This window comes from Struthio camelus, chromosome 2, assembly GCF_040807025.1.
Source record: "Struthio camelus isolate bStrCam1 chromosome 2, bStrCam1.hap1, whole genome shotgun sequence".
Lineage (NCBI taxonomy): Eukaryota > Metazoa > Chordata > Aves > Struthioniformes > Struthionidae > Struthio > Struthio camelus.
The window spans coordinates 21,773,926-21,786,511 of record NC_090943.1 but is presented as its reverse complement, the minus strand read 5'-3'; the positions used below and the strand labels follow the sequence as shown (position 1 = coordinate 21,786,511).

Below are 12,586 nucleotides of genomic sequence, written 5' to 3'. Positions count from 1 at the left end.
TCATCATGTAGGCTAGCACTGATTGTTGTAATTTGATACTAAATGATCTGATGGTACTGTGGCTGAGCTTAAAAAAAATAAGTAACAGTAACTGACTTTTTATTCTTTGTATAAAGTAAAATAAACTTTTGAAACAGGTATTTTAATTCTTTCATAATGGAAACTTGAGCACCTGCATTACTCTGTGCATATTAGTTGTTACAAGTTTTTTGAGTGACCTTACTCTTTCTTTAATTTCCTTTCTCTTGCCAAAATGCTAGACATACACAAGCACTAGCAACAACTCCATGTCAGGCTCCTTGAAGCGGCTGGAAGATACCACAGCTCGATTTACAAATGCAAATTTCCAGGAAGTTTCTACACACGTTTCAAGTGGAAAAGATTCTTCAGAGGCTAGAGGGTCAGAGAGCAAAGGGAAGAAATCTGCAGGTCACAGCTCAGGTCAGAGGGGAAGAAAGCCTGGTGCTGGAAGGAATCCAGGAACAACTGTGTCTGCAACTAGTCCTTTCCAGCAAGGTATTAATTGTTATGCGTTAACACTGCTACTGCTTTGATGTGAATTAGACAGAAATCTTACATATTTAAAACTTAAAGTTTTAAGTTATATTCTCAATAATGAGAAAGCTGCTTTACTTGAGAGAAAAAAAAATTTACTTTAGGGAAAAAATGTTTATTTGTCATCATAACATAAAAAAGCGCTATGCATCGTCAGAGGGCAAAACTGAATGCTTTTGTTTAAGGTATTATCTTTTAAACTACTGAAAAATCAAGTTTCTTTTATGAAAAATGGGTCTGGGCTAAAAACTCAACAAAGGAAATTTGAGTCCAGGGAGCTTTCTTTAGGTCTTGAAAGGTCTAATACTAGTGGTCTAAAATTAGTGTTATGTTAGAACAAAATTGGACTAACAACTACATAAACTTTAAAATGCGTACAAACATGCTTCACTAATTTTTCAAGATAAAGATATTAAATATACCATGTTCTTGGATGTTCTCTACTTTTAATTTTTTGTCACTGAAATACATAGGCAGAAGATGGTTACCTGACAAGTACACACAATTTCTTTACCTTATCAGGTATAAGAAGTTTGAAATTTTGAACATACTAAAAACCATTAAGTATACTGCTGGCACTTTTAAAAAAGCAAGCTGTGCTGAGAATTCTTTGTCAGGGTTAAGAAAGATAAAAATGAAAATGTCTAATTTTTAATACTGAAAATAAATACTAAAACATACTGTTTTGAAATGCAAACCAACAAATCAGACTTTCTGTAAAGTAATATGTTATTTCATAGTTTTCTCTTTGGCACGTAAAGCATGAAAGTTGGCTGTCCTTTCTGTTTTGTGGTGATGTTTTTTCTTTAAATTTTAATTGGTCTGTCATAATGCGGTGTGGACCTTTAAGCTTGTCTAGATTTTTTTTTTTCCCCCATTTTAAATACTGAAGTGATTTTTGTTTGTTTGTTTTCCAATAAACCTTTGAAAATTGTCTTCTGGATTCCTGCATTTAAAGAAGAATCTTGCCTAATGCAGATGACAATATAGATCTTTATTATGCCCATGATTTTCTTTTAAAGCTACATTAAATTAATGTAGCTAATTTAAAACACAAAACAACAGTATTTTACAGTCTCTAAATTACTTAATCTCATTAAAATATATGTAATTTACATTATTAGTAATGGTTAATGGAGTACTGATAATAAAATATTAATTTTGTTAAAGGACTTTTTTACTGGTTTATAAAACTTATTATTTTTTTAAATCCTAGCTAATCATGCATCATATCATATTTAGGATTCCTTTCTGAAAGGAATTGTGGTTGCCAGTAGTTTATTCAGGCTTTACAAAGCTGCTGCTGCCACCCCTTCACTCCCATATAAAATTACTAAATTTCGGTGAAAGTATTGATGTTTGTACTTCCTAAGCATGCCTCATTTTCTGTCTTGCGTCTGCTAACACAGTGTTGAAATGACCACGTTCCAAATGTTACAGAAGCAATGTAATTCTATTACAATGTAATAGGATGTAAAGAAGTCTCAACGTGCCACTTTCATACAGTTTCCCCACTTCTCCTGTCCTTTTGAGAAACACCTCTTGTGTTGAACACCTCCTCAGCTAGGGTAAATTAAGTGCAATTGCTGTTCCCCTGACCTGTGTCAGACCCCTGGCTTAGGCAGAATGTTAAGGAAGATTGCAGGCATACTGTAAATGTAGTGATAGCACTTTCATGTCGGGGTAATTCTTTTCATATAAAACAGTGTGGGTTAAAGAAACTGCTCTGATTTGCAGAAGCGTTTGTGTTATGTGTTTGTTATGGCTTCAGTATTGGGGGATATCGGAAGTGTCTGAAAACAGAGTTACTAATCTCCTCTTACACGTGTTTGTTTTGTGCCCCGTACTTGGCAAGTCTGAGAATCAGATCTGGCAGAGGGAAGATCAGCAAGCCAACATAACAAAAACAATGAAAAAATTACTTCTTTACCTCTTAATAACACTTTTCATAAAGTTCGCACTTAGATTTTGTATTTTAAGATATTCATCTTTTTCTTCAGTCCTTTTGTATTTTTTATTTTTTCTTCCTCTAGGTAGCTTTTTGGGCACTCCTGGGAGCATCAAGTCATCTTCTGGGAGTTCAGTTCAGTCTCCCCAGGATTTTCTGAGTTTTACAGAAACAGATCTACGAAGTGACAGTTACGCTCATTCTCAACAGGCTTCATCAACCAAAGATGTACACAAAGGAGAGACTGGGAGTCAAGAAGGTGGTGTCAATTGTTTCAGTTCCTTAATCGGTCTCCCTTCAGCTGTTTCCCAATCTAAAAATTTTGACAACTCGCCTGGAGACTTAGGTAATTCATGCCTTACTTCTACAGCATACAAACGAGCTCAAACTTCTGGAATAGAAGAAGAAACCGTAACAGAGAAGAAACGGAAAGGAAATAAACAAAATAAACATGGGCCTGGTAGACCCAAAGGAAATAAAAGTCAAGAAAGTATTTCCCATCTTTCAGTTTCTTCTGCTTCCCCAACTTCATCTGTGGCGTCTGCTGCAGGAAGTGTGACAAGCTCTGGTCTTCAAAAATCTCCAACTTTGCTCAGGAATGGAAGTTTACAAAGTCTTAGCGTTGGCTCATCTCCAGTGGGTTCAGGTAGGCGTGCATTGGATTTGTTTTCTTCTCTCAAAAGATGTCTTTGTTATTTTAGCCTCAATTTGGAGTATGCTTTTCAGGAACAGAGTATCACTTTAAGTATCTCGAAAGCTGCTTTAGAAGAAAAGCCAAAAGCAGAATATAACTGCTGTAAGAACAAGCTCAGTTCCAAATATAGGTGCAAGTAGTCTGTAGGTGGCTGTAACAGATTGAATCTATGTTCAATGTAAATGCAGCTTTTGAGGCTGTAGGGAAAAAGATATACCTTATGTGAAAACACTGTTGTTTGGAAATGGTTTGGCTAAAGTAAGTAGTTTATACAAGCTGGAGAGTCTGTATGTTGTGTTACATATGGAGAACAAAATCAGTACTCAAGCAAGTCAGCTGCTGGAATTACTGAATATATCCCTCAATTATTTTTTTATACTTCAATTAATTAAAAATCAGTATAGAGAAAATATCTGTCTAAACACATCAGAGGATATTTTGAATCTGGACCCCTCTGCAGCTGGATGATGATTTTCATATTCTTGTGTGCTTTTAAGCAATTGAAATTGGCTGGTTTGTTCTTCCTCTGTTCTGAACGTGCAATTTGGGCAGCGAGAGGCTTTCTGTTTTCAGTAAACATGTTTGTGGAGGAATGGTCCTGCAGAATGCTATCAAAGTCTGTCAGTCTTCTACGCTTTAAAACTTCCTTCAAGCTCTTTTTGTGTTTGGATATAAAAATAATATGCAAACTATTTAATAACTGTTTGGCATAAATTTGGGATTTTGTCATTTTAATTGTTCTAGTGGATTTTTTGTTTCATTTTTCTTTTTTGAGGGGGAAGGAGAAGTAGAACTTGAATTTTGGTTGTTGGCAGGGTTTTATGCTTTTATATTATGTATTTGCACTGTATTCCAGGTGTTTAGCAATATGTACTTCAGGAAATGTTATATAATTCAACAAATAGAAACTCTGTATATTTCTTTCAAAACAAGGCATGTACTTCAAAACTGCACCTGATCTCAGAAATTCATTGTTTAACAAAGATTTAGAATATAGGTAAATCTCTGATTTTTATTAAGGGGAAATAACAGCAGAAGCAGTGGACGCTCTAGATTCAGAAGATTTGTGCTCCATTGAAATCAATAGGGAGAAATGGTATCAGAAGATGGACGGGGAACTAGGACCTTTTATGTCAGTTAAAAAATACTGTTTTAAAAACATGTTACCTTGTATTTCTTATGCTGTCCTAAAGCTGTTGGATGATATTCTGAATCTTTCAGTGTAAACTGTCTCATCCCAATATGATTCCTTTGATTTGGATTATGTTTTGTCATAGTTAGTGGATGGAAATACAAGATCTTTGTTTGAAGTAAATGACCCATGTTTCCCCCTTTGTTTGTCTTTGAACATTCTGGTCTTGTCAGCGCTGAGACCAGACCACTTCCTAGCCTCTTCCATCCCTGCTTCCTCATCTTTATCAGATCTCACTCTTCCATCTATAAAAGGCTCGTGATGATGTTGATCATCCTTCTAAAAAGCTTTGAAATACATGGGTGGAGACACCATGTAAGTTTTTTGGGTTTTTTTTTTTTTGCCTTTTTATTACCTTTATCGCAATATTCGGCCTGCGACTTCAACTCTCTATTTAGAAGGTGCTTGGAAATCTATTTAGATTCCTGCGGCCCAGCGTTCGACCTGTCCTCTAAAACTGTCGTCATCTGTGGTGCTGAAGAATTAATTAATTAAAGTACAAATCAGAAGTCCTTACCTTTGAGTATGAGATCTAAATTCATTCACAAACTTCTGTTTGAGTCTGGGCGTTTTGTTTTAACATTCTTTCTTCCCAATTATCCTTCTTTGTTATGGTTGTAGTGCTTCTTTCCTCACTTCTTCATATGCATGTTTTGGGTATAACAGTGAGTTTACTATTTGAGCACTTGAATGTTACAATGAGGCAAAGCATATGAGTATTATCAGTATTCCAGAAGCATATAACCACATATTTTTCTCAGGTTGATATGTGAATTTTTCTCCTCCTTTGAAATGGTCTGTCTGTTGTCCAGTAACAGAATAAGACAAGTGAATCTAAACTGTTTCACTCAAAACTCTAAATAAGATTTTGTGCATGTAAACGTAGTGAGAGAAAGTACAGAGGAAATCAAAGCATGAAGTTTTTACTGACTCTCCTTTGAGGCACTTTTTCAGGACGTGACTGGTCCTTGAGAATCAACTCCTCAGGGTTTTTTTTTTTTTTTAATCCCTTTTGAATTGTAATTACCTTAAAGAAACTGTGACTCTTTCCATTCCCTTAAAAGTCTGTTTGCTGAAATCCATTAAAACTCTGAAGATTTTTATTTTGCAGTTGTGTAATGTTCCTATTCATAGTTGGTCTTCAAATTAGATGATGTACAAAGGAAAGCTTATTTAAAAAAAAAAAAAAAAAGTAATGCAACTTCATTGTGGAAGTATTTCTCCTCTCCAGATGTTTTTTCCACTACATAGAACTTCTATTTTCCTGCTCAGTAAGATCAGAGATGTACCATAAATAGTAGTAGACCATGCAATTAAAGTTCTTCAGCATTTTTTCTGAAATGTGTTTCTAATGCAGTGGGAAAACACTACATGCGTTACTTTACATTGTGACAGTGCACTCATAGGAGTGAAAAGTAGTATTTTTAAAAATGTTGGTAGGATGAAAAGGAATTTTTATACTAAATTAACATTTTTATGGGACCTCTCTTTCTGTAAATAAGCTGCTATTGGCTGAAGTAGCTGTATTTTTACAACCTATACGTATTTTTCTGGTGAAAGTCCACAAGTACTGTAAATCTGTTGTGTAGTGGTATGCAAGTCAGCTGTCGATGGGAGTTCTGTAAAGGTGATGCTGGTTTCCTCCAAATGGATTTTGCCTGTTTGCCATGTACTAGAAAGTGTGACTGTTCTGCATCCTGAAATCACTCCAATAATATTCTAATAGGGGAAGGTTTCATCTGAACTCTACAATTGTTACAGAGGATACTTAACTTTTTAAAAGTCATGATAACTGTGTTCAGAGTTAAGTTCCTTCTCAGCGTCCTTAAAGACTTGTAGCCTGAAGCATCGTAAAGCAGTGATCCGTTCTGCTCAAGGTTTCTTCTTTTCGCGACAATGGTGATTAAAGAACAGTAGACAGCCTTAATTCAAGGACTGAAAGAGATGAGTAGCACCATGTCCTATAGCTGACCTGTGCTAGTAGTAGTTCTCAGGATTAGCTCTCTACCATACTTATTCTTTATTTCAGTTGCAGAGCAGGGACTGAAAGGGTGGTAAGGAGAAGAAAAATCCAGTTATGATAAATAGTTTTCAATAAATACTGTAACTTTCTATCAAGCAGTTTATGCAGGTTTTGGACATTGTTTGTTTAGGTTATGCTCCAGTGAGTGAAGAACTTCATGAGAACTTGTGTCCCAAAGCAATAGGAAAAAAAATCCGTTTTGTGTGACATCCATAACAGTGCCTTCTGACTGCTGTGAAGTAATGTAGCAAGGTAAAATGAAAAACACTTAAGTGTCAGAAGTAAACTGAAATTTCTGTTTCACAGTAGCTAAAGTTCCTGGACAGTTTTCTTCAAGTTCTATGTGGACACTTGCTACTGAAGAATTAAAGTGCTTCAAATATAAAGGAACACTTCTCTGTCTTTTCCAGTTCAGTTCTTTGATGCCAAGTATACAACAAATTGTGTAGTACAACTTCATTTGCTTAGGGCCTTCAAGGGATCATCTGCCTCAGTATTTTAATTTTTTGCATGGTTTGTTTTAACCCCCTGTGAGTATTTTAAATGTTACAAGAATCTTTTAAAGCAAAAATCCTCTCCTCACCCCAAGTCTGGAAGCTTCTGAATGGGGCCTAAGTGGTTAACAGGTGGTAGCCCATACTTTCAAAACCTTTTCTTTGCCCTTTTTCTGGAATCCCTTTCATAAGTTACAGCTGAGGCAACTTATCATTTGGTTTGGTACATTTTATTTGCGCGTTATACTTGTTCTCCTCTCAATTAGTCTTCAGAATGCTCTGGCTGATAATACGAGACATTTTTAGAAGTAAAGGACATAACCAAACCCAGTCTTCTGCTTTTGTGTATTCATATATCAAACCCTATCTTAAAAACAGTTAATGTTTTTGGCACAGAGACTCCCCTAGGTTGATATTTTGCCTTGCCGAGTCAGAAATTTCCAGCGTTGCAACAGGAGCTCGCTAAATGTTTGAACTTAGTCCGTTCTCATCTGGTTCAGACAGTGATGAAGTCTCTGCCAAGTGCTGTGCTCCTGTGCAAGGAGAAATCTTGCTGATCAGCTTGTCAGCTGATGGTACAAGAGAATGCTGAGCTGCTAAGTAGATCAGTAACTTGAAATCGTGCTCCTTGAGATTTTGAGTCCTTCAGAGCTCATGTTAAATCTTGGATTATGACATTATGTTTGAACTCCCCTGTGGCCTTTGATTTACTTGCAAGGTAAATCTACTGGGAGAAAGAAATTAGTCAGAAATATTCTGAAACAGTTTGTGTTATTATGTTTATCTGTTTGGTGCCCCAGAAGCTGAAGCAGGAAAAGAAGTCTTGCTGTGCTTAAAAAGCCAATTTGTATTCCAGGGGAGATGGAATGGAAAGGAGAAAATGATACTAAGAGATATTAATGACCTTCTAGGACAAAGTAAACTCTGTAGAAAACAAACAAGGCAAAATTCTTGTCCAGAAGAACTTTTTCAAGTTTTTTGGCTCAACAGCAATAGTGTTGGTCCATTACTAGATAAAAATGTTAACATTGATTTGGTCGTGTGGAAAACATGGCAGTGTTTATCAAATATTTGAGAATAAATTAAATGGGGTAGTAGATGCTTATGAAGCATCATGAAATATTATCATGAAATAGGTTCCTCCCACACCCTGATTATTAACTGAAACAGGTGTTATCAGCAGTTACGGCTAGAAATAGTAAATTCGCATTTCCTGATAAGGAGTTCCTCACATTCTAATGCTTTTTAAACTGTCAAGTGTTAATTTTCAGTAGGTCTTCAAAACTAGAGAAATTTTAGGAGACTGGCAGATAGCTAGTGATAAGTAATTGGGGTGTATCTTGTGCAACAAAGGTATCAGGAGTTGTAAAGATGTAATGATTAATGGTGATTAATATGGCTTGTGGAAACTGACTTTTACTGGACTTATTTTATAATCCCTTTGTAATTTTTTTATAAAAGCAATGATGCCTTAGATGTCTACAAATCATTTAAATTGATAGACCATGACGTTTTAACTTAAAAACGTTAATGATAGAAAAGCAACAAACCATTATGTTAAACATACTAAACCAATGTATCTCAAAATTTAATTTTGATTGCAGAATTATACAATCAGATGTGTTGCTTTTGGGGTTGTGTGGCTTCCCTGTGCATGTGTTGTCAACCTTATGCCATTTATTAGAAAATTTTGCAAAATGTTGGGTATGAGGATAAGAGTAAAATAGATCTCTTGGTATTTGATACAGACTATTGGTATTTGTTTTATTATAGCTAAATTAAAAGATTGTGTCTGAGAAAGATGGATATATACTTGCAGGATAGGGAGGCTTTTTGAGGGGAAAGGAAGGACTGAAAAGGATGCTGATGAATAATCAGTTATGTCTGAGCTTTCAGGGCGGAGCTAGGTGTTTAAAAAGCTTTGGACATATGAACATATTGGAAAGGTAGCTCTATATTTAGCACTGAATGCATGTGCTCTTCAAACAGTGTGTCTAGTTCTGGTATCTGCTGTACATAAAGGATCTTTATGAATTGTAGAGGATTCGGAGAAGAGCCATGAGAAGGACTGAAGGACTGGGAAAAGGTATATTACTGTAGAAAAGCTAAGGAGTGAGGTTATCTGACTGTGCCTATCATATAGGGAACCGGAAACTTGTGATTCTATGATGGTACTTAACCTAACAAAAAAGGTATAACATGATCAAGTGAGAGGAGGTAGGAGTCAGTTCCCAATAATGGCTCTGAAAATTTAGATGTAGTACTTTTTATGGAAGATACCCATTAGTCAAGCACATTTTAGTGAATTTGAAGGCAAGAATTTATTCAGGGAAACTCTATGGCAGAGATTCAGATCATATGATCGCAAATTCTTTTTTGTCTCTATAATTTATGAACCTAATGCAGTACTGTCTCTCTCTTCAACTAAAAACAAAAAAAAAGTTGCATCAGTTTGGCATGTGCCTGTCACTGGGAAGATAATGCATCTCAAAATATAGTGGTTGGTAGGGGATTGTCATGCAGTATGGGTTTGCAAAGATAATTTCTCAGCCTGGTATATCTGTGCTTTTATCAGAGATTGGCCAGAAAGTAAGAAATCATTGCTGCTTGCTGTGAGGGTTCCCTGCGGCTTGTTTAATTGAAAAAACAAAACAAAACAACTTTGCAAGAAATGATAAACGGTTTTATGCAAACAAGCACCAAATAATGCACTTTAAAATAGAGGTGCGTTGTGAAAACAGCAACTATGAAAAACTTCAGAATAATGATGGAGAACCAAACATTGACTCATTGAGATGTTGTTGGAAAAAAAGGCTAATGTAATCCCTGCGATATTGCATTAAGAAATGCGAAGGTATAGAAAAGTTGCGTTACTTTAAATTACACCAAATATAATACAATTACTAGAGTACTATATTTAGTTTTGATGTTCACTTTCTTATAAAAACAGGAAGGTTGAGTAGAGTCGTAGAGTGATCAAGGCTTTTAAAAATACCATTTCCAAAGAGAATCTTAAGTTCTTTAAGAGCCTGAAATATCTTTGATTTGAGAATATTTCAGTTTACAAAAAAGACTGTTAAAAGACAATGTGATTGTAATTGTTATACAGGAGGAGTTAATATTTCTGGTCAAGAATTTACCATCGGTAATTACATAGTGAAGAACGCTCCATGTTCTGTAAAAACAAATTCTTGACAGAAAAATAAAAATATGGACTCATAGTAGTTAATTAGGCTACTGCAGGCAAGAACTGTTCAGTCTTTCTAGCTTTTAAGTCTCGAGGCTGCCTGACTTTCCAGGGAACTAGCTGCTTGTGTATTCGATACAAATGGGCTCTCTTGCAAATGTTGCAAGACTCTAGAACCTCTTGGAGTACTGTTTTGAAGGAAAATTTTAATTAAAAAAAAAAAAAAACTAAAAAATTTCCCTATCTCAAAAAATTGTAAAAATATTTTTTTGAGTGAAAATAGAAATGAGGGCTTTCTGAAGTTATAACATTTCCCAAAGGAAGAGAAGGCAAGTTCTAATAATTAAGATATGGGTGGTGTGTCAAGCTGCTTAGGCCTGCTAATACTGGAGAAGTTCTTGGAATCTGCAGAAGTGGGATTTTGCTTGAATTGTTGTCATACAACATAACTGTCTAACAGATTAAAATAAAGATTTTGAAGACTGTGTTCTTGAAATTAGATTCCCAAATCATTCTGTGAATATTGGCACTGATTTTCAGTTCCATTTTAAAATATGTCAATAGATCTCTATCTGCATGTAAAGAAGATGATGTACTTTTTATGCCCTGATAATCAACAGCAAATAGTATGTTTAAATTGGTTGTACAGTACCTCTGGGATGTTTGAGGAAAAAAAGGACAAGAAAACCCCCAACAACAAATGAACATGGAAGGGGGGGAATGTGTGGTGTTTTTTGAGTTCTCTTTTTTGTCTTTCATTTAAAAACAAAATAAGAAAGTTTGTGATAATTATTTATTTTAGGAGAAAAGTAATATTTTAAGCAACTGTTTGAAGTTCTCTTTTTATTCAAGTTTTGTGAAGCTTCTCCCCAAATACGAATTTAATAAAGATTGAAATAAATTTGGACATACTGTTTTTTTGCCCAGAATTATTTGCAGAATTGACATCAAAATATCTTTGTGAAACATAGTAACTGTAGGGATATATTGTGTATTATTAGTTCTGCTTATACTTGCAGAGAAGAAAATGCATTTGGGGGTTTAAAGGCTAGTTAAGTTGCAATACTTAATAATTTTCAAATTCAGCTATAAGTCTTTCATGTTTAAGTTGGAGGAGGTTTTCCAATAAGTCTATCAATTTTTTTGTAAGCTGTTTGCTGTTAGGTTATATTTGACCTGTAAGACTACAGTGTGCCTTGTATATATTTGGAGTTAGATTTGAACTCTTAATAAAAACTCAGTTATTTTAGAATTGGGCAAACTACAGGCTGTGAATGGGATCTAGCTGACAGTTTTGCTATTAGTATTGCCTGCATATTAAAGAGAATGACTGGCTGCTTTTCCAGGAGTTGATTTTCTTTGCAGATACCTTCTACGATGTTATCAGTATTGTATCAAAAAAGGGGGTGGTAGTTAGAAAGAGGAAAATGTTCTGAAACTTAGGATTTTGTGTTTGGACTACGTTAGATCTTTAGCTCTTTTCATAACGCTTAAGAGTTAGAATTTAAAATGGACTGAGAAGGGGAATAAGGAAACACTCTGAAACAATTAAGATTTCTCTCATATCAAATGTCTTTGTTGAATAACTTGAAGTTTACTTTAGAGGTGCCTTTGCTGAAGTTCAAGTAAATCTTGTTGAAATGAAATTCTATTGCTGCGTGGAAGTGGTGAAGTGAGATACAGGTGTTGTTTGTTTACTTGCAGCTGTTTAGTACTGGGATCTCCTTTTAAAAATCAGACTTTAAAAAACGAACCTTTGTTTTATGTCATTTTGTACAAGTTAAAAAAAAAAACACACCTTTTTGAGTGTGAACATTTTTTAGCATCTGGAGTCAATTTACTAGAGTACAGCATTCCTTGTAAGTCAAATACAAGATAGCAATCAGTCTTTTAACTCCATAAAATCTGTTAAAGGTGACAGGAGAACATAAAAAGTGTGTAGGAGGGGGAAGGGAATGAAGAAGCTTGACTTTAAAAGGAGCAGTAGGTTTGCGGGTCCTCCCCCCTCCTTGTAATTTTCAGATCTTGCAGACTTTCAGGTCTGTTAAAAATCAAATATAGCTAATAAATAAATAAATAAATGATGTGTATTGATACTATTTGCAGCGCTTTTGAGCGACTGAAGACTGTCTAATTCATGTGGTTAAATTACTCATTTTTGTTCTCAGTCTGAGGTGATAATGCTGCAATTGAGTTTTTAATCTCAAAGAAATTCATTTGTTTTTGAATTTGAGATTTATTTGTTGTGAACAGCAGCAGTGTCAGAATTTAAAGTGAGTGAAAGCTTTTCAGGATTAAGTTTGGGATGAGTAAATCCTATATGAGGATTGGCTCTGATGTGTAGAGCTGTTGTTGATTATCATAATCATTTCACAGATTCTCCTGTAAAGATTAAGAAAAATATGAAACCCCCACATTTAAAAAAAAAAAAAAACTAAGATAATATTGTGATATAAGAAAGAGTCATTATTTTTAAATAATTGGACTTTTAAC

The 12,586-nt window shown here is 34.9% G+C and overlaps 1 protein-coding gene across 13 annotated transcripts in view; it reads left to right on the top strand.

Moving 5' to 3' along the window:
• MLLT10 (MLLT10 histone lysine methyltransferase DOT1L cofactor) overlaps positions 1-12,586 on the top strand; it is a 147,712-nt gene that overhangs the window by 84,023 nt on the left and 51,103 nt on the right. For all 13 annotated transcript variants that reach the window (XM_068934587.1, XM_068934591.1, XM_068934590.1 and 10 more), the window contains 2 exons: positions 261-516; positions 2,589-3,149. In XM_068934587.1, the coding sequence (XP_068790688.1) occupies positions 261-516; positions 2,589-3,149 (817 nt within the window). The remainder of the gene's footprint in view (positions 1-260; positions 517-2,588; positions 3,150-12,586) is intronic.